This window comes from Hyaena hyaena, unplaced genomic scaffold, assembly GCF_003009895.1.
Source record: "Hyaena hyaena isolate Hyena2069 unplaced genomic scaffold, ASM300989v1 scaffold_220, whole genome shotgun sequence".
NCBI lineage: Eukaryota > Metazoa > Chordata > Mammalia > Carnivora > Hyaenidae > Hyaena > Hyaena hyaena.
In genome coordinates this window covers 1,616,054-1,639,311 of record NW_024080852.1, presented here as the reverse complement: position 1 = coordinate 1,639,311, position 23,258 = coordinate 1,616,054, and the positions used below count along the sequence as shown (strand labels likewise).

Below are 23,258 nucleotides of genomic sequence, written 5' to 3'. Positions count from 1 at the left end.
AGCCCAGTGCGGTGCTGGAACCCACAAACTGTGAGATCATGACCTGAGCCAAAGTCGGACGCTTAACCGACTGAGCCACTCAGGAGCCCCTCAGTACATTTATTTCTGGGCATTTCCTCCCTTTTTGTATCACAAGTCCTTGTCCCAAATCTGCCACAAAAGCACCTGAGTGAGAAAGCCTGGGTCACACCTTCTGTTCTTGCTGCAAGGGATGCTGGGAATATTTTAGCCTCCTGGGGACGGATACCTCAAATACAGAAGGAAGGTTTGGACACTGGCTGAAAAAAAAAAACCATGACAGATCATTGCTTACATTTCGACAGCCCCACGTCAACGTGTTTCCTTCTACCCATGTTGACTCCATCCTTCCTCTAGAATGTCAAAGTCCTGTGTGGATAGTCTGCTACCTGTGCAAAAAATGGGACACCATAAACACGGCCTGTAAACAACGGTAAGGGAAAGGACGTGGAAGAAGAAAATTAGTCAAAGATACAAATGCGCGGCAACAGCAAGGAGGGAATGCGTGAAGATGCTGTGCCCCATTTGTGTGACTGGTGTCTGGTCCCAGAGTGACTTTGTCCACCTGCATCCCATGATCCCTCTCCTCCCCCAGCTCCACAGCTTGTTTCCTTTCTTCACCCAGAGGGTCATCCAAATCTTCCTTCTGAGAAAGCGGGAATGTTGAGAGTGAGCCTCTGTTAAATTTCCGGTTTCCCCTTCTTCGCTGCATAGGCCGTATTTTTTCAGGGTGGCATTTTCTCAGCCAGTGCCAATCCACTACATGCTAGTGAGCCGCCTGGAGACTGCAGCCGTTCCTAGTTAATAGATGCTTACGAAGGACATTCCGGACCCACAGGAGAAAGGAAAGAGCTGTTGATGCAGAGCAATGGAAGAGGAAATGCTACACTAAAGCCATTAAGAGGAAGCTCGTTTTAAAAGTTGGGCACTGAAAAATGTTTGAGAATAAAAATCTGATTCAGTATTGAATAACCACAGAGACATCCTTAAAATCTGTCTGTAAAACAAGCCCTTTGGGAACAGTTGGGTATCCAAGGTTGCCTTGTTTCTCTTATGGACCCCAACATTTAATCGCTATGGGCCTTTAGGATAATTGGTCACCATGGATAGTGGTGCTTAAATTAATGTGCAAAATCTTACAACATCCATGAACACACAGATCTTTTAATCAAAAAAGCCTTGATTTATCTATTTTCTCCATGCGTATAAAGGCAAATAAAGGATTTTGGTAGATTCTTAATCTTGAAATGAGGCATTTAAATCACTTTAATGATTTAAATGACTTGTGACTTGACAGGTCTAACCATGAGAAATGCTCCTCTCAGACTTACCTTTTGGAACCTGGATGTGACTGTTCTGTCTCTGGAAGAAAGAGCACCAGATGCTGGTCATAGGTTAGAGCAGTTTCCCAACTATGATGCTATTGATGTTTTAGGCCATATAATACTTTGTCATAAGGGACTGTCCTGTCCAATGTAGGGTTTTTGGTAGCATCCTTGGCCTCAACCCGCTAGACAACTAAATGTCCCCTGGCAGACAAAATTGCCCCTCCATTAAGAGCCTCTGGATTACAGCATATACAACAGACCAACACACAAGATATTGTTTCTCAGTGGGAGACATCCAGACTCTTAAACAGATTATTCTGAGTAATGTCTTACGTGATGAGACTTGTGAGTCCTCAAGTATTAGAGCGTTTCCTTATTTCTTTTTATCAACAATACAAGTAAAATTGTGAGATTGAGTTCTTACAAGGAAAGGCAGGAAGCATTTGTCACATGTTAACTAATTTATTGCTCAATGTTACTCATGGGGGAAAGCACTTTTATTAGCCCTATTTCATAGAAGAGGCACTGGAAACAGAGGTTAAGGAACATTGTTAAATCCACAGTGCCAGTGGGGATAAAGCCAAGATTTTGAAAATTGATTTTTTTAATTTTAATTTAAATTTTTAATTGAACTCACAACCCAGAGATCAAGACCTGAGCTGAGATGGAGAGTTGGCCACTTACCTGACTGAGCCACCCAGATGCTCAGAAAATTGATTTTTAAAGCATATTACATAAATAAAGAAATTTAAAAAAAATTTTTAAACTATGTAGGCTGGGGATGGCTGGCTGGCTTTGGTGGTGAAGCATGTGACTCTTGTTCTCGGGGTTGTGAGTTCGAGCCCTGTGTTGGGTGTAGAGACTACTTAAAATCTTAAAAGATACAAACAAACAAACAAAAACTATGTATAAGTATGTTCTTTCTATCCCGGCTTTCTTGAAGGTTTTTATTAAGAAAGGATGCTGTATTTTGTCAAATGCTTTTTCTGCATCTGTTGATAGGATCATATGGTTCCTGTCTTTCTTTTACTAATTTGATGTATCACATTGATTGATTTGCGAATATTGAACCAGCCCTGCAGACAGGAATGAATCCCACTTGATCATGGTGAATAATTCTTCTTATTTGCTATTGAATTCAGTTTGCTAGTATCTTGTTGAGAATTTTTGCATCCATGTTCATCAGTGATACTTGGCCTGTAGTTCTCTTTTTTTACTGGGTCTCTGGTTTTAGAATCAAAGTAATGCTGGCTTCATAGAATGAGTCCAGAAGTTTTTCTTCCATTTCTAACTTTTGGAACAGTTTGAGAAGGATAGGTATTAACTCTGCTTTAAATGTCTGGTAGAATTCCCCAGGGAAGCCATCTGGTCCAGGACTCCTATTTGTTGGGAGATTTTTGATAACGAATTCAATGTCTTCACTAGTTATGGGTCTTTCAAATTTTCAATTTGTTTCTGTTTGAGTGTTGGTAGTGTGTGTGTGTTTAAGAATTTGTCCACTTCTTCCAGGTTGTCCAGTTTGTTGGCATATAATTTTTCATAGTATTCCCTGATAGTTGCTTGTATTTATGAGGCACTGGTTATAATAACTTCATTTTCATTTATGATTTTGCCTATTTGGGTGCTCTCTCTTTTCTTTTGACAAGCCTGGCTAGAGGTTTATCAATTTTGTTTATTTTTTCAAAAAACCAACTCTCGATGGGGCTCCTGGGTGGCTTAGTCGGTTAAGCGTCTGACTTTCGCTTAGGTCATGATCTCGCGGTTCGTGGGTTCGAGCCCCGCGTCGGGCTCTGTGCTGACTGCCAGCTCAGAGCCTGGAGCCTGTTTCAGTCTGTGACTCCCTCTCTCTCTGACCCTCCCCTGCTCACGCTGTCTCTCTCCTAGAAATAAATAAAACATTAAAAAAAAAACCCCAACTCTCGGTTTCTTTGATCTGTTCAACTGTTTTTTTTTATTCTATATTGTTTATTTCTGTTCTGATATTTATTTATTTATTTATTTATTTATTTTTCTCTTCTTCTGCTGGGTTTGGGTTATCTCTGCTGTTCTGCTTCTAGTTCCTTTAGGTGTGCTGTTGGATTTTGTATTTGGTAATTTTTTTTTTTTTTTTTTTTTCTAGGAGAGAGAGAGAGACAGCGTGAGTAGGGGAGGGTCAGAGAGAGAGGGAGACACAGACTCCGAAATAGGCTCCAGGCTCTGAGCTGGCAGTCAGCACAGAGCCCGACGCGGGGCTCGAACCCACTACCGCGAGATCATGACCTAAGCGAAAGTCGGACGCTTAACCGACTAAGCCACTCAGGCGCCCCGGTAATTTTTTTTGTTTCTTGAGATAGGCTTGTATTGCGATTTATTTTCCTCTTAGGACTGCCTTTGCTGCATCCCAAAGGGTTTGGATTGTTGTGTTTTCATTTTCATTTGTTTCTATGTATTTTTAAATTTCTTCTCTAATTGCCTGGTTGACCCATTCATTCTTTAGTAGGATGTTCTATAACCTCCATGCTTTTGGAGGTTTTCCAGACTTTTTCCTGTGGTTGATTTCAAGTTTCATAGCATTGTGATCTGAAAGTATGCATGGTATGATCTCAATTCTTTTATATTTATTGATGGCTGTTTTGTGACCCAGTATGTGATCTATCTTGGAGAAAGTTTCATGTGCACTTGAGAAGAAAGTATAGTCTTCTGCCTTAGGATGTGGAGTTCTAAATATATCTGTCAAGTCCATCTGGTCCAGTGTATCATTCAGGGCCATTGCTTCTTTACTGATTTTCTGTCTAGATGATCTGTCCATTGTTATAAGTGGAGTGTTAAAGTCCCTTGCAATTACCACATTCTTATCAGTATGGTTGTTTATGTTTGTGATTAATTGTTTTATATATTTGGGTGTTTCTGAATTCAGTGCAGATACATTTATAATTGTTAGCTCTTCCTGATGGATAGACCCTGTAATTATTATATAATGATCTTCTTTATCTCTTGTTACAGGCTTTAATTTAAAGTCTAGTTTGTCCGATGTAAGTATGGCTACTCCAGCTTTCTTTTGACTTCCAGTACCATGATAGATATTTCTCCATCCCCTCACTTTCAATCTGGAGGTGTCCTCAGGTCTAAAATGAGTCTCTGTAGACAGCAAATAGATGGATCTTGTTTTTGTTTTGTTTTTATTCCATTCTGATACCTTGTGTCTTTTGATTGGAGCATTTAGTCCATTTACATTCAGTGTTATTGTTGAAAGATATGGGTTTAGAGTCATTGTGTTCTCTGTAGTTTTCATAGTTGTAGTGATGTCTCTGGTACTTTGTGGTCCTTGCTACATTTCACTCAAAGAGTCCCCCTTAGGATCTCTTGTCGGGGTGGTTTAGTGGTGATGAATTCCTTCAGTTTTTGTTTGGGAAAACCTTTATCTCTCCTTCTATTCTGAATGACAGGCATGCTGGATAAAGGATTCTTGGCTGCATATTTTTCCTGTTCATCATACTAAAGATTTCCTGCCATTCCTTTCTGGCCTGCCAAGTTTCAGTAGATAGGTCTTCAACCATCCTGATATGTCTCTCTTTGTATGTTAAGGCCCATTTATGCCTACCTGCTTTCAGAATTCTCTCTTTATCCTTGTATTTTGCCAGTTTCACTATGATATGTCATGCAGAAGATTGATTCAAGTTACATCTGAAGGGAGTTCTCTGTGCCTCTTGGATTTCAATGTCTCCTTCCTCCCCAGATTTGGGAAGATCTTAGCTATGATTTGTTCAAATGTACCTTCAGCCCCTCTTTCTCTCTTCTTCTTTTGGAATTTCTATGATATGGATATTGTTCCATTTGATTCAGTCAGTTAGTTCTCTAATTCTCCCCTTGTGATCCTGGATTTTTTAAATCTCTCTTTTTCTCAGCTTCCTCTTTTTCCATAATTTTATCTTCTAATTCACTTATTCTCCCCTCTGCCTCTTCAATCTGTGCTGTGGCTGCCTCCATATTATTTTGCACCTCACTTATAGCATTTTAAAATTCATCATAACTATTTTTTAGTTCCTTAATCTCTACAGCAATAGATTCTCTGCTGTCTTCTCCACTTTTTTCAAGCCCAGCAATTAATCTTACGACTTATTTTGAATTCTTTTCCAGTTATGTTGCTTACATCTGTTTTGGTCAATTCTTTAGCTGTCATTTCTTCCTAGAATTTCTTTTGAGGAGAATTCTTCCATTTCATCATTTTGGCTAGTTTTCTGTCTGTAATGAGTTTTAAATCTTGTTATATGCTCTGCACCTGTGAGCACTGCTGTATTAAAGGGGGGTCATACACTGTCTAGGGCCTGGCCTTTTAGGAGGTGTTTTTTGGAGTTTGTTACTTGGTCTATGTTGTTGTGACCTTGGTTATTTTATTTCCCTACTTGTAGTGATGTTTTGGACCTTTCACCAGTTGTGCATTGATTTCTTCCTTGAAGTAACCCTATGGCCTGTCTTCCTACTGTCTCCCTGGTAGACTCAGCCTCTTTTCCTCCCAGACTCTTGGCAGAGTCCTTTGGATTCAGTCTTTCTTTGTTTGAGAGACACAGGAAGTACAGATCCCCTACTTCTCCACCATGTTGGCCCATCCTCTCTTTCGTTATTTATTTTAAATATTTATTCATTTTTGAGAGGGGGGATGGAGGGGCAGAGAGAGAGAGGGAGATAGAAGATCTGAAGTGGGTTCTGGTCTGACAACAGTGAGCCCAATGTGGGGATTGAATTTAGGAACCACAAGATCATGACCTGAACTGAAGTCAGACACTTAATTGACTGAGCCACCCAGGCACCCCCAGCCTACATAGTTTTAAAGAGAAGTCTTTTCATTCATATCTTTGTTTTTCTGCACGTATCTGTTTTTTCATTGCTTCCAAGATTTTCACCTTTTTTCTTTGAAGCAGCTGGGCTATGATATCTCTAGTTGTTTTTATTTATTTGCTTGCTTTTGTACTTATCCTCTGAGCTTCTCATATCTATGCTTTGATATATTTCATTATTTATGAAAAGATATCCTGTCTTTAATCAGGAATTGAATAATTGACAAAAGCTGGATGAATCTCCAGAGAATTATGCTGAGTGAAAAATCCAGTCATAGAAAGGATATACTGTATGATTCCATTTATATATAATTTTTGAACTGCCAAAATGATAAATATGGAGAACAGCTGGTGATTACCAGAGGTCCAGGAGAGGGTAAAATGATATAAGGGGCTGCCCAGAAGTGGGTGTGGTTATGGAAGGACCACATGACCGATTCTTGTGGTGATGGAACATTCTGTTCCTTGACTGTATCAATGCCAATATCTTATGATATTATAATATCACCTCACGTATCATATGATTACTATTTAATATTTATATGATTATATCCTCTTATATGTTATGTTACCTTATGGCAGGCAGTATATCTTTGCAGGGTGTTCCTTACTATGAGGGACACTGAGCGAAGGTACAAGGAATATTTCTATATTATTTCCTCCAATAGCATGTACACTCACAATGATATTAAACTACAATGTTTAATTAAAAATAAAATTTCAATCCTTCCACAATGTACACACACATGAAATGATCATGTAGTGCACTTTAAAGATTTTGCAATTTTGTTTGTCAGTTATATGTTTATAAACCTGAAAAATAAGATTGAAGAGGGGTAGAAGTTTCACCCTTCTGTGTGCAAGATCTTGGATGATCTTAATTATTTTCCTTTTTTTTTTTTTAATCAGTAGTTGCTAATACTTCCTTCATCAGCTTTTTGTACATGTAGATTTTAATTCTGTTTATGTGATGCTGTTAATTTCGGAGCTTAAATAGCACCACGAGGATGCACTAGGACGTCCATCCTACTGGCAGTGCTCACAGAAGCCCAGTGGGCTCTGCACCTACATCCGGGGAGTGAAGCACATCTCCTCTGCCTCCAGAAGGAGAAGTGGGGGCATCTGGAGTCAAAAGGGCAGAATTGGTGCTTCCACCAGACTTACATGCAGCTCCAGTCACTGCTTCCTAGATTGGGGCCTTGAAGGCTAGTCTGGTTTGGGCTCTAGGGGCACATGGTCCAAGCTCAGAAAGCTGGCTTCTCTGCAATTGAGAATGGCCTAAGGCTGTTATGAAGATGGGAGAGGCAGAGGGGTGGAGGAGAGCCTTCCACAGGGAGAAGGGCAGTGGGAGACCCTGGCCTGTGCATTGGGAGCGGTGGCAGCCATTAACATTGTCACGCAGGATGCTCCTGGGGGACCGGGTCAGCCTCCCCTGCCAATGCAGCTGCTGCCAAAGCTCATTAGGTCTGTGTGTGAGCCGTTGTTGAGCCCTTGTCAATGTCCTCCCAGCAGTGACCCTCGCAATGGCAGCTGGTCCCAGGTGACAGAGGAGCCCTGGGGTCCACGGAATTTGGGATGTCTCTTCACTATGGTCCATCCCTAGCTGGAGGCAGAGCCCTTGAGACCAGCTTAAGCCTTGAGGAAAGCAGACACATCTCCTTTGTCAGCGCTGATTACCATCTGAGCGGCATCCACAGCCTGTGGGAGTGTGGCCTTAGCAGGGACAGAGACGGAGACAGAGACTGAGGCAGAGACAGAAATGAAGTGACTTGTTAGGAACTTGGATCAGGGGCATGAACATGGCTGGTGAAGTCTTCTCACATATTGTAGCAAATGTGGTAAAGTAACTGTGCTTTGCAGGAACATGAGCCTTGGGTATAATTTTACAACAGGCTTCTTAATCCCGAAGCTTAGCTTAACATAGCCAGAGACACTTAGGGAAGAAGCGCACAAGTATGGAGTCGTTTGTTAGGTATTGATATTGACGAGCAGGTGGTGGTAATATTAGCATATGACATTTCCAGAGAAGGCATATCATCAATTGTTTTATATCCTCCTATCTCAATTATTTCTGGAGAGTTTGATGCTCACAATATTATGATTTTCTTGTTTAGTAACAGATGAAGATGTAAGGCAATTAAGGTCTTATTCAAAGACCCTTGACACTCGGGGAATGAACCGGAGGCAAGACTTAGGTGTCCTAATTCATCCCAGGGTTGGGTTTCCTGGATTGCACTGTGGAGACTTGCCTGACAGAGGGAATCATATTGCCATGAAAACACTAGTCTTAGCTACAGGGAACAAGAAGTATAATGAAGACAAGAATTTACATGAGACCAAATATGTCACCAAAGTGCATGTCAGGTTTGCACATGTTTGAGAAACTGAGTTTCAAGAATGGGACTCTGATTAAGTGAAACGTTAGGTAACCAAATCAGGCTAGAAGAAGTTCACAAGACCCCGAAGAGAATCAAGTGACTGTTCCTTCAGGAGGTCAACCCAGTCTTGGAGACACCAGCCACCCAAGCCACCCCTGGGTTCTCTGTTTCCCTATGTTAGGATGATGCAAATATTCCTGCTCAAGATGGATGCTCTCCGTGCTGACGTCAACCAACTCTTCAGTCACAAGTCAGAGAAAGCTCTCTCTAAATGAAAGTGTCATTTCTCTGGATAGTTCAACTTCATGAAGGTATGGCTCTGAGTGATTTTGAGCAGCAAGAAAAATGTATTGGCAGGTTGTGGGACCTACCTTCCTGTGTTCTCCTTCTGTGTTCCGGACTTCCGTTGTCCCAGCCAAGATTGGTTAGCTCCTGAACACACAAGGTCAGGTAGATTTCAGGGAAATGGATAGATTTCTTGTCATTAAATACATGATTGGCTAAAGTTGAGCTTTCTAATTGGTTATATTAAGTTAAATATATAATATGTTATGTTATATAATATAGAATGTGTTGTGTTGAGAATCTAAAAACTTGTTTTTTGATTGCATATATTTGTTCTATAGAGAAAACATTTTGCTTCTGTTTGCTGTTTATGTTAGTAACTGGATAATGGGGGAAGGCACATGGAGGTACTTTAACTGGATCAAAGTCCTTTTTTAACAACAAAGAGTTGATGTCTCCTTCCATACCTCAGACCGGAACTTCCCTGTAATTTCAGTGTCATTACTGAACCCTCCTCCATCTGTAGGGGCCTCAGTTTTTTATGTGACTTATTTTAAAATTCACAATATGGTCAGGTAATTTATGTTTTAAAAATTCCATTTAGAATAATTACATCCAAACGATGTACAAAAAGGATAATTTCCACTCAGACATAATAAATACAGATGCTGTTTCTATTTTCTTAATCTATCAGGTGTCCAAAAATGGACTCTATCATTGTAGGAAGCAGACATATTTGGATATCAATTCATTAAAATTTAAAAAATTATTTAAAACGAAGACAACGGACTTCTGTAATATACATACTGTTTGATGAGTTAAAAGTAATTAGCTGATGTATCCATGAAAATTATTTAAGTATGAACAGGACTGGGTGCAGGCTGGATCAGTGAGATTCAAAAGGAAGTTATGCACTTAGCAGATGGAGGGTGATAACACAGTGGTGGTATATTTTCAGTGTGAATGAAGTTGAAGGGAAAAGTGAGAGATTCGTAAATAAACAATGAAAGAAGAGGACTTGTTCTGTGGGGTGTAAGGAAGAAGAAAAAACTAAACATGATGTCCTGGGAGAGAGAGAGAGAATTTTAGTCTAATGCTTGAGGTAAAGGAGTCAGGATGGTGTACAAGTTGTGGGGAGATGAGCTAAATCATTGGTGGGATATTTTGGAATCCTTCATTAAGCTGTTGGAGAAGCATCTGGACTTTGCAGATGTCTAGGAGATCATCGTGGGCTTGAGGTGGAAGATCCTACATTGATGATAATGATTATAGTTATAGACCAGTCCTCCAAGAACAACTGTAGGGAGAAAAGCCTATTCTGTTCACAGAATCTTGGAAGATCCTTATAGTAATGCAGCAGGAGAACTTAAAATATGTAGCCAAGACTACAGACAAAAACATTAGATTGGGAGAAAACCAGGACAGAAGAGCATCATGGATGTTGAGAGTTTGAAGAACAAATAGTTCAAGTATTTAAACAATAAAGGAGTAAAGTAGAATAAATTGTCTAAATCCAATGATTAGAAAGCGAAGACTTCCATTCCTGAAACCAAGACAACACTGCATGGTAACAGACTTTAATTAAATTTTAAAAAATAAAGCCATGTGTGGTGTTCAAGAGGGCAACATCTATGGATTTGTGAAGATGGAAACCAGATTTCATGGCCTAAAGGATGGATGTTATAAGGAAATAAACCCTGAAAGTGGATACCAATTGTTTCCGAACTCTGGATGTGAAAGGAAGAGAGAATCAGAATGGTAAATTATGTAGCACAGATTCTCTCCCCCAAATTGGGTTTTTATAATGAGTGAAAAGGAATCAACCAGAAGCAAGAGAAACTCGGGTTGGGAGAAAGGGGAATGATTGCAGAATAAGATCCCAGATGTCATCAATGTGGAATGAAAGGTCGACCAACTATCCTCACTAACTGATGGGCACCTGCCTATTCAGTCACTATTGGACTGACTGCAGATCTTCCAAACATTTGAGTTCGCCAGTGATCCTTTCAGTTGGCCAAAATTTCTCACATTTTACAAATTAAAAAATATAAAGCTAAGAGATCTAAGTAGCTTGCTCTAGCCTTCAGGAAGCAGAAGAGAACACATTTAAAGTAAAAACTTCTGGGCTCTCCAGGTCCCACTTTCTCTAGGATGCAACGCTATCAATCATTTGCCACAAGACAAGAGTTGTAGTAGGGAGAGGTGCCGGGTGGGCCAGAGGAGCAGAGTGAGTCATGGGCAGGCTTGTTGTCCAGGCAGCTCGCACATGCAACAGGGGTACGGTGACGGAATGCCAATCTTTTCTGTGTCTTTTTCTTCCCCTTGAGCATCCGGAGCACGGGGAAGTATAATACTGCCCCTGAAATCTCAACATCTGGCCAAGATGGCACTTAGAGATATTCGCCAAGTTAGTCAAAAACAAGTATCTACTTCCTATGCAGATCTGCTAAAGAGTCAACTAAAGTTAAAAGATTTGCTTTCTCTTCCTCTTGTTATACTAGAAAGCCAAAGCAGCCATTTCTGTACTGACCTTTTCACTGAGACCATACACAAGGGCTAGAGTTGTGAAAAATAAAAAGAGCAAGTCAGAACGAGTAGGCAAAAAAGGGTAGCAAAATAAAAAGAACAGGATTAAGTGGCCACTCTCCTTCTCTTTTCAGAGACCTAAGATACCAAATTCTGAAAAGAGCCATATTTTCCCACCTTGCAGATTTCAATCTACTAAAGGTTTTCCTTCCTTTTTTTTTTTTTTATGTCTGAAACTGTGGATCGGAAAAGAGAGGAGAGCACAGCTCTTGTTCCTCTGTTTCTCCCAGCGTGGAGCTCCTGCTTCAACTTACACTGATAAACAGAGTGCTGTACTACTACCAGGAAGAGGTTATGAAGTGCTTTCCCCACAGTGACTCACACTTGTGCTCAAACATACTTGTATGTTATGCAACGTTGCCCATTTTTATGTCAAAGTTTAAACGTCTGACGCAATCTTCATGAAAACAGGATTCACATTCAAGGATTTTTATTCCAGATTTTTCCATGAGACACCAGCCTTATTTGCAATCTGTATCTGCCTCCTCAAAATCTTTTTTCTTTTATAATTTATTTATACATTTCAAAATGTTTTATGCACTAGATACATGGAGGGTTGTCCTTGAATGTTGACCCATGCTTACTATCATTGCTTATTTTACCTCCCCTGGTCATCTAAGTTCTCCCCTGCCCTGGAAACTCAAATAAGAGGGAGAGACACAGAACTTCCAAAAATTGCACTGCTTTATCTCCAGGCTTTAACTGACTCCCTGAGTCCACATCATATCCTTATGAAAGTGCTAGTTTCCTCTCTTACATAGAATAGATACAGTGGATCAAGATTATCATCTTGGCCCATATGATTGAAAATATCTAGTTATGCATGTCATTAAAATTGCATTCTTTTAAGAAGGAGTTGTTCTTATGGCTCTTTCACTCAATAGCGTCTGTTCTTTCTGACTCTCTGCAGACTAATAATCTTCACATTTTTTAATGGAAACAGAAAACCAGACATGGGTGAGAGAGTTTATTCTCCTCGGCCTGTCCAGTGACTGGGACACACGGGTCTCCCTCTTTGTCCTCTTCTTGATCATGTACTTGGTGACAGTGCTGGGGAACTTCCTCATTATTCTTCTGATCAGACTGGACAGCCGACTCCACACTCCCATGTACTTCTTTCTCACCAACCTCTCCCTTGTTGACGTCTCTTATGCCACAAGCATTGTTCCTCAGATGCTGGCGCATTTTCTTACAGAACATAAAGCAATCCCATTTGTGAGCTGTGCAGCCCAGTTATTTTTCTCCCTTGGCTTGGGTGGGATAGAGTTTGCTCTACTGGCAGTGATGGCCTATGACCGCTATGTGGCTGTGTGTGACCCCCTGCGATACTCGGTCATCATGCATGGAGGGCTCTGTACGAGGTTGGCCATCACATCCTGGGCCAGTGGTTCAATCAACTCTCTCATGCAGACCATCATCACCTTTCAGCTGCCCATGTGCACAAACAAGTATATTGATCACATATCCTGTGAACTCCTAGCTGTGGTCAGACTGGCCTGTGTGGACACCTCCTCCAATGAGATCACGATCATGGTTTCTAGCATCGTCTTGCTGATGACACCCTTCTTCCTGGTTCTCCTGTCCTACATCCGGATCATCTCCACCATCCTGAAGATCCAGTCCACAGAGGGCAGAAAGAAAGCCTTCCACACCTGTGCGTCTCACCTCACAGTGGTTGTCCTGTGCTATGGCATGACCATTTTCACTTACATCCAGCCCCGCTCCAACCCCTCTGTCCTTCAGGAGAAACTGATTTCTGTCTTCTATGCCATTCTGATGCCTGTGCTGAACCCCACGATTTATAGTGTAAGGAATAAGGAGGTGAAGGGGGCCTGGCAGAAACTACTGGGACAATTATCCGGATTAACATCAAAACTGGCAACTTGATGAATCCTGAACATCACTTAGAGAAAGGAGCTTTGCCTGTGTTTCCTCCCACTTAACTCAGATACGGCAGGCATCACCTGCATTGCCCTGGCAACCAGGAAGGAGATGCTGATACATGCCCTGGTGATGCTGGGTAGGAGGCTGGAAGTTGGGCTGGGTGTGGGCTGTGGGTGTACATTTATGTCACAGCATCATGTACAGTGGAGCATTGAGGTAATAGAACTTCCCACCCTCCTTCAATCTCCATTCATATGTCCTAAGAGTAATGAACAAAAAGTACAGCTTGCTGTTTTGATGTGTCACATTGCTTGTAATTGTGGACCTATTCATGAATTTACTTTGGGCCATTGGTCCTTATTCGTTCAAATTTTGTGTAAAGTTATTGTGTTTCCATTGGGGACAAGAGCATTTTCACATTTTAGACTCAAAATACTGCACAGCATATGTACCCACATCCAGTAACTCTGTGAATCGCTGTTCTGAGAAGAGAGTGCTATCAAGGCTGTTAGGATGGCTTCGTGCTGGACCCCCTACCTGTGCACACAGCATCCCGTCTGCCTGCTGGACGTACCTCAGTGAGGAGCATCAGCTGAAGGTCTTCTTTTGCAATGATAGGAATGTAACTAATGTGTTTGGATGAGGCTACTACTGGCCAAGGATAAGCCACATCTGGGGCACCAGCTGACAGTGCAGAGTTTGAGAGGAGTTTGACTACATATACAAGGGTACCATTTAACTGTTAAAGCCATCCCATTTCTGAAATAAGGATTAACTCTTTTCCTAGACTTTAAACACAGAAATAGCCCACAAAATTTTTAGATCATGTATAAAATATAAAAATTGTAGTTAATCTTAGGACAGATTCCTCAGCCGAAGCCAGTGCTTGATAAGACAAGTGTATATGTGTTGGGTGAATCAGAATAGCCGTGCAGTGTTTCCCTCTAGTCTTCATTTTGAACACTTTCTCCTATCCCTCCTCCCACGCACAGCAGGACCCTAGTTGGTCTTTGTATACTAGTGAGGTGGAATAGTCAAGAAGAATAAGACTTTGGGGTGATTGCAGAAGTCTTCCTGTATGAAAGGACAGGATAAGGTCCTTGTTTAGATCAAGAAACTGGGTACAAGTTATCGAAATGATAACAACCGAAACAGAGGACAAGCAGTGAAAAATACAGAGCTGGACAAGAACACAGAGTTCAAAAATTCCCTGGAGCCATGCTTGCAGGGCAGAGAAGATGAGGAAATGGCGAGGGTGAAGCAGGTAGGTGAAGAAGGGTCAGATCATAGAGGGCATTGAATGCCAAATTATATTTAAATTTTACTCCGTAGCAATGTGGAGCTGGTAAATATTTTAAAGCAGGGATATGACTTGATAAAATTTACATTTTAGATTTATCGCTATGGCAATGATTCAGAGGAAAAAGAGATTAGAGGCCAGGGAACCAGCTGGCTGACCTCTCCAGGGATACTGTTGACATTAGAGGAATCTGAATGAAGGAGAAACGTCAAGCCAAGTCACATGATGTAAAAGAGATTGCAGAGGGACAGTGCATCTTCTCCCAGATTGCAGTTCCTATGTAGACCCCATAATCCCTCTAAAATGTCATTATCCTGGTCTAAATATTATGTAAATCATGTAGTGAAGTGTAAAATTTACCACCGTGGACAGCCCTACATAAAATAGTAGAAAAGAAGGAGAGAAAATCAGTCAAAAATATGAATATACACATGACACGCAGAGGAGGAAAGTATAAGAAGATGCTGTGTACTCATTTCAGCATCCGGATGAAATGTTCTGGACTCTCCTTCACTGTCCACTGTAGGGTCCCTGTGCCTTTCTCCTGCCTCCATGCCTTTGCTGCTGCCCTTCCCCCTCCTCCAAGGTCAACACACAGGGGACCTCTCTGCATCTGCCTTTCTGCTTCTGAACCCACTGATGGTTCCTCAGCTCAACTGAGTCAGCTCATAAGCTGTCTTTGCTTCTGTTTCTGTGTTTGTTGTGTCCAGCACTTTTATTTCATGCCTCTGTGTAGTTTCCAAGTCTTTATTGACATTCCTCAAGCACTTGTGACATGGTCCATCTTTTCCAGCAGAGCCTTTAACAGATGAGAGTTATTTAACCCTCCTGTGTGATAGGGCCTATAACCAAGTCCACCTGATTCTGGTTCTGTTAATTTCTCTGTTCAATGACACTGAGATTTGTTTTGCTTTTCCTTTTAATTTTGACTGACAAGTGAACATTTCGTACGCAGGATAATAAACTGAGATAAACAGCATTACGTGTTGGAATGGGCACATCCCTTCTGACTGTCCCGTGGGCTTGTTTGCTGAGGAGAGTGTGGGAATCAGTGCACTCTCGGGTTGAGTGGGGCTTGGGTTCTGTGTTTGTCCCCACCTACCAGCCAGTTAATTTTCCCCTCTGGTGCCGAGTGGGGGGAGTTTGGGGGTGGGAGGGCTCTCCCCGGTGGCCCTGAACCTCCCTGAGTTTTAGGCTCTGCATGTGGAGAGTGTGTTTGTCCACAGGCCGCCCCTACGCCCTGGTAACAGCTGTGACTTGTTCCTCAGTCCCTGGCGGCCGGTGAGGGATGGTGAGCCTTTCTTCCCCTTGTCCTGGATCTTTCTGTCTCAGGCACATCCTCTGTCGCTGTGTGTCATGTTGGGGCCTTCTTAGTGGTCTTTCCACCCCTGCAGGCTGAGGAGATGGTTCACTGTCTGAACACAGTGGGTTCCTGCCCCAAGGACCCTCGAGAAAGACTTTGTTTTTTCCCTGCTCTCTTCTCTTCCCTCAGTAATGCGTCTCCATTGTCTCTGAGGGACAGAGTTTGCTGCCCTTCCCCCAGTGGCTCAGGCTCATGTCCCATGATGGAGCCGGAACCTGGGCCCAGGGCCTGCCTCCTGCAGCTGCGAGGCTGTGGTGCCTTCACCAAACCTGCACCATGGAGGGGGCTTTCTCTGGTTTCCACTCTTCCCTGAACATCCTCGCCAGGACTGTTCCAAGTGTGTGGAGGAAGTCTCGGATTGGTGGGCATCTTTTTGCTCTGGCTTCAGCCATTCTTTTTTTTTTTTTTTTAAGTTTTTAAATTTAAGTTTATTTATTTATTTATTTATTTTTGAGAGAGAAAGAGGGAGAAAGCCAGAAAGCAAGCAGGGGAGAGTTAGAGTAAGAGCGTGAGAGAGAGACAGAGAGAGAGAGAGAGAAAGAGAGAGAGAGAGAGAGAGAGAGAGAATCCCAAGTAAGCTCTGCACTGTCAGCACAGAGCCCAATGCAGGGCTCGAAATCATGAACCATTGAGATCATGACCTGAGCCAAAATCAAGAGTGGGTGCTCAACTGACTGAGCCACCCAGTCCCCCCATCCCCCTCCGCCGGCTTTCAACCATTATGTGCTTCTAGTCACCCACTGTGAACTTGAGCCCTTCGTGAAAGCAATTCCCATGGGATTGTCTTCCTCCCGGTCTCTGGCCCAGGTGAGGAAGAGCTCACATCCTGTCTCTGTCTCTGTCTGCATGTGCTGGTCTTTCCTGAGATTTCATGCTATTGGTTTGCTCTGCATCTCAGCTTTCTGGTGATTTCAGGAATAATTATGACTCTGTAGTTTACCCTCTCTTGTTTTAGGATGGAAACCAATGTTTTTTTTTTTTTTTTCTAGCCTAAGGGGAAACTAGAATAAGCTCTAATACTGTATATTATTTCCTTTAAAGGAGACTGTGTGTTTTAGAGCAGTTTTAGATCCATAGCACAATTGAGCACTAAGTACCCAGAGAGTCCCCATGTATTCCTTATCTTCCTCCCCACTTTGCCCCTAGAAACATCCTGCAGCAGAGTGGTACATTCTCACTTTTAAAGGTGTTATCAAAGACAAAGTATTAATGGGAGATGCGATTGATAATTAACATGTAAGTAAAATATAAAATGGCAAGTAACGAAACTACCCCATTATGAGATACATCATTTGCGAATATCTTCTATTCAGTAGGTGGTCTTTTAGTTTTGATTTTGTTTCCTTTCTGTGCAGAAGCTTTTAATCTTGATGAAATCTCAATAGTTCATTTTTACTTTTGTTTCCCTTGCCTCTGCAGACGTGTCTGGTAACAAGTTGCTATGGCTGAGGTCAAAGAGGCTGTTGCCTGTGTTCTCCTCTAAGAATTTTGATGGTTTCCGGTCTCACATTTAGGTCTTTCCTCCATTTTGAATTTATTTTTGTGTATGGTAAGAAAGTGGTCCAGTTTTATTCTTCTGCATGTTGCTGTCAAGTTTTCCCAGCACCATTTGTTGAAGAGATTATTTCTTTCCCATTGGATATTCAACTAATCTTTGTTGAATATTAGTTAATCATATAGTTGTGGGTACATTTCTGGGTTTTCTATTCTGTTCCATTGATCTATGTGTAGTAAAATCTGCAAAATACAGACGTAAGGAAAGAATCCTGAAAGTAGCAAGGGACAAGAAATCCTTAACTGACAAGAGAAGACAAATCAAGTTAGCAACAAATTTTTCCACAGAAACCTAGCAGGCCAGAAGGAGTGTCATGATATATTCAAAGTGCTGAAGAGGAAAAATATGCTACCAAGAATACTTTATCCAGCAAGGCTGTCATTCAGAATAGAAGGAGAGGTAAAGAATTTCTCAGACCAACAAAAACTAAACAAGTTTATGATGACTAAACCAGCTCTGCATTAAGTACTAAAGAGAAACCTTTGAGTGGGAAAGAAAGACAAAAGCAACATAGACTCGAAAGGGACAGAAAATCTCCAGAAACAAATCACTTTACAGGTAACACTATGGCATTAAATTCTTGGCTGTCAATAATTACTCTGCATGTAAATGAACTAATTTCTCCAATAAAAATACACAGGATATCAGAATAGTTTAAGAAAACCCAAGATCTCTCTATATGCTGCTTAAAAGAGACTTATTTTAGACCTAAAGACACCTCCAGGTTGAAAGTGAGAGGATGGAGGACCATCTATGATGGTAATGGATGTCAAAAGAAAGCCAGGGTAGTCATACCCATATCAGACACACTAGATTTTAAACCAAAGACTGTAATGAGATGAAGAAGGTCCCTATATCATAATTAAGGAGACAACCCAACAAGAATATCTAACAATTGCAATAAACTATTTGTAAAAAAAAAGAAAGAAAGAAAGAAAGAAAGAAAGAAAGAAAGAAAAAAGAATATCTAACAATTGTAAATGTCTATGCCACCAACTTGGGAGCACTCCAATATATAAGTCAATTAATAACAAATATAAAGAAACTCATTGATAATAATATAATAATGTAGGGGACTTTACCACCCCACCTACAGCAATGGACAGATCATCTAATCAGAAAATCAGTAAGGAAACAATGGCTTTGAATGACTCACTGGACCAGATGGACTCAACAGATATATTCAGAATATTTCATCCTAAGGCAGCAGAATACACATTCTTTTTGAGTGCACATGGAACATTCTCCGCAACAGATCACATACTGGGTCACAGATCAGGCCTCAACAAGTACAAAAAGACTGAGATCATACCATGAATATTTTCAGACCACAACATTATGAAATATGAAGTCAACCATAAGAAAAAATTTGGAAAGGCCACAAATACATGGAGGCTCTGTATTTAGTAGACTAAAGAATGAATGGATTAAACAGAAAAATTAAAAAAAAATAAAAATATATGGGAGCAAGTGATAGTGAAAACACAACAGTCCAAAACCTTTGGCATGTGGCAAAGGTGGTAATAAGATGGAAGTACATAGCAACACAGGCCTACCTGGAGAAGCCAGAAAAGTCTTAAGTACACAATTTAACGTTACACCTAAAGGATCTATAAAAGGAACAGCAAATAAGATCTAATGCCAGCAGAAGGGAAATAATAAAGATTAGAGCAGAAATAATAACGATTAGAGCAGATATAGGAAAAACAAACAAAAAACAGTAGAAAAGACCAAGGAAACTAAGAGCTGGTTCTTTGAAAGAATTAGTGAAATTTTTCTAAAAAGATTTTATTTTTAAGTAATCTCCACACCCAATGTGGGGCTTATACTCACAACCCTGAGGTCAAGAGTTGCATGCTCCACTGACTGAACCAGCCAGATGCTCCACGAATTAATAAGATTGATAACTCCCTAGCTGTACTTATCAAAAAGAAAAGAGAAAAGACCCAAATAAATAAAATCACAAATGAGAGAGGAGAGATCACAACCAACACCATGGAAATACAAACAATTATAAGAAAATATTATGAAAAATTATATGCCAACAAAATAGGCAATCTGGAAGAAATGGATAAATTCCTAAAAACATACAAACTACCAAAACTGAAACAAGAAGAAATAGAAAATTTGAGTAGACTGATAACCAGCAAAAAAATTGAATCAGTAACCAAAAATCTCCCAACAAGCAAAAGTCCAGGTCCAGATGGCTTCCCAGGGGAATTCTACTAGACACTTAAAGTAGAGTTGGGGCACCTGGGTGGCTGTTAGTCTGTTAAGCATCCAACTCTTGATCCCATGGTCCTGGGATCAATCTATTCTTCTCACACTGTTCCAAAAAATAGAAATGGAAGGTAAATTTCCAAATTCATTATTTGAGGTCAGCATTACCTTAATTCAAAAACTAAATGAAGACCCCACTGAAGAAGAGAAGTACAGGCCTTATCCCTGATGAACATGGAAGCAAAAATTCTCAATAAGATATCAGCAAATCAAATCCAACAGTACATTAAAATCAATTGGCGTGATACAGCACATTAATAAAAGAAAGCATAAGAACCATATGTTCCTATGCAGATAAAGCATTTGATAAAATACAGCATTCATCTTGATAACCTTCAACAAAGTAGTGATAGAGGGAACATACATCAACATCATAATGGTCATATATGAAAGACCCACAGCTAATAACATCCTAAATGGGGAAAAACAGAGCTTTCCTCTAAGGTCAGGAACATGAAGGGATATCCATCCTCACCATTACTATTTAACATAGCAATCAGACAACAGAAAGAAATAAAAGGCATCCAAATCGGCAAGGAAGAAGTCAAGCTTTCACTATTCACAGACAACAAGATACTCTATGTGGAAGACCCAAAAGACTACACCAAAAAATTACTAGAACACAAATATAGCAAAGTTGTAGGATATAAAATCAATGTACAGAAATCTGTTGCATTTTTGTCTACCATAATGAAGTAGCAGAAAGAAAAATCAGGGAATTGGTCCTGTTTACAACTGCATCAAAAATCATAAGATTCCTAGGAATAAACCTAACCAAAGAGGTAAAAGAGCTGTGCTCTGAAAAACTATAGAACACTTATGAAAGAAGTTTAAGAGGATACAAAGAAATGAAAAAACATTCCATCTTCATGGATTAGGAGAACAAATATTGTTAAAATGTCTATACTTCCCAAAGCACTCTACCCATTTAATACAATCCCGATCAAAATACCACAAGCATTTTTTACAGAGCTAGAACAAACAATCCTAAAATTTGTATAAAACCACAAAAGACCCTGAATTGCCAAAGCAATCCTGAAACAGAAAAGTGAAGCTCGAGGCATAATTCTGGACTTCAAGCTATATTATGAAGCTGTAGTCATACTCACTTACTTTTAAAGGTCTGTTTTAAAGGAAAAGTATAAGTGGGAGATGTGAGTGATAATTTATAGGTAAGTAAAATATAAAATGGCAAATAACGATTTTTAAGCCAAGGAACTTAAGTCAAATAAACTACTTCTCTGAAAGCAGCTTACCTAAATTTTATCCATAACGTTTGGAGCAAATAATTTGTTATATTCATGTTTACCTTGCAAACAAACCTACACGTTGATAGTATATATTATTATGTCTATCACAAATGCTTCTTGAAAGAACTATTTCAATTCCTAGCCAGACCCTAGAGATGACCTTCCTGGGAAGAAGAGAGCATTTCTTCTTTGTAGAAACGCAGGGGTTGTAGGATGGGGTGGGGGGGCTCCCAGAGGAGAGCAGGGAGTGACTGTGAACCTTTTCTTTCTCAGTTGGTTGAGACGTGGCATTGAAGTCACTGGAGACTATATCGACCAAATACTCGGGAAGTGGGTAATGGTAAACTAAAGTGTTACAATGAAGGATTAATGAGACATTGGTTTACAAACAAATTGTTCCAGGCGTTCTCAAATTTATTCTATTTGAAACACCTGAAAGGCTCATTAAGCTACAGTTTGCTGATCTTCCTGCGTAATTTGTGATTCAGTGAGCCTGGGTAGAACGAAGCCTATCACTTTGAAATTCTCTGAATTACTTGGGACTTTGGTACAAACACTAAGACAATAGAAGTCAGCAGCATTAAGAATGGAAAGGAAGAATCCATGCCGCAATTTTTAAAAATGTTTATTTGGGGCGCCTGGGTGGCTTAGTCGGTTAAGCGTCCGACTTTCGCTTAGGTCATGATCTCGCGGTTCGTGGGTTCGAGCCCTGCGTCGGGCTCTGTGCTGACTGCCAGCTCAGAGCCTGGAGCCTGTTTCAGTCTGTGACTCCCTCTCTCTCTGACCCTCACCTGTTCACGCTGTCTCTCTCTCTCTCTCCTAGAAATAAATAAAACATTTAAAAAGTTTATTTATTTATTTTGCGATAGAAAGAGAGAAAGAAAGAGAGAGAGTATGAGCTGGAGAGAGGCAGAGAGAAAGGGAGAAAGAGAGTCCCAAGCAGGGTCTGCACCAGCATCACAGAGCCCGACTTGGGTCTTGAACTCAACAAACAGTGAGATCATGACCTGAGCCGAAAACCAAGAGAGGGATGCTTAACCAACTGAGCCACCCAGGTGCCTCCATGCCACAAATGTTTTGAGTCAGAGTTGGTATAACTCACTGAGTGATGGAGATTGAATGACTAGGAAGGTCCCCTAGGTTTGGAGCTGGGGTGACTGAGAGTGCGGTGGGGTCCTTACCAAAGCCTGGAATTTGGGAGTTTCCCTTTGATGTCTGCAGATGAGTGGAGAAAAACAGCAGTGATGTGAACGTCTGCATACAGTGACAACACCTCTCTCAACCATGGAAATTTTCCAACTTCCCTCAGAGAAAATATCTAACCAATTCTGTCAATCGACGAGAGTTCAGAAATTCAGATGAGGAAGGAGAAGCATCGCTTTCCCTGTCACTTGCTTGGATTATCACAGAAACATTGTCAAAGTCACGGGTGCTGTGGTGTCAGAGGTTATAATAACATGGCAGAATGAATGAGTGGATAAGCAGGGTGACGCTCACGTTGGTGAAATGAGAGGTTGTGGGAGGTAATTACTGGCAATAGGGAAAGAGATGAGGACGCATAAGTGGGCGGCTGAGCGGATAAGCAGGTGGCTGAGTGAGCATCGAGGTGGTTATGGACAGCAGGTAAGTGCTTGGATCTGTAAATGGTGGTGCTGAGCATGACTCAGTACTTAACTGGAGGATGAAGGGACAAAGGAGTCCCTTACAGGGAGCATGATGCCTGAAGCATAGATCAGAGACGCAATGGGATGGCATTCTGTGAATATTTACATTTAAACTATGCATAAAAATCAAAGACTTGGAAAGGTATAGAAAGCTAACACTTCTGTATTTGTGCCTTGAGAATTTCAGATAATATTTTCCTCTCCTTGTTTTCCCCTGTAAAGCTTAAGATTTTCTACATACTTTTTTTTAATCTTACCCTTTGTATGTGATGTTAGTACTCTTAAAACTTGAATAGTACCATGAAAGGTGTACTCGGGTGTGCGCCCATCCCTGCAAAGGCCCAGTGGGCTCTTTGCACACATGTCAGGGGAGTGAGGTCAATGCTCCTGTGGTCAGGAGAGACAAGGGTATCCCAGAGCCAATGGGGATAACTGCATTTTTTCCTCACTAGGTTTAGTTGCAGACCTAGTCACTGCTCAATTAAAATGGGGTGTGAGTGCTTAATGTCAGGTTTGGGCTATAGGAGACTATCCTAAAAGCTCAGACATCTGG

At 40.9% G+C, this 23,258-nt stretch overlaps 2 protein-coding genes across 2 annotated transcripts in view; both read left to right on the top strand.

Moving 5' to 3' along the window:
- Positions 1-23,258, top strand: part of LOC120238976 (olfactory receptor-like protein OLF3) — a 48,715-nt gene that overhangs the window by 12,200 nt on the left and 13,257 nt on the right. The gene's annotated exons all lie outside the window — the stretch shown is intronic.
- On the top strand, positions 12,343-13,420 carry LOC120238977 (olfactory receptor-like protein OLF3). Its single transcript, XM_039243048.1, has one exon. It carries the CDS (start codon positions 12,343-12,345, stop codon positions 13,294-13,296), a length of 954 nt encoding a protein of 317 aa, XP_039098979.1. The 3' UTR covers positions 13,297-13,420.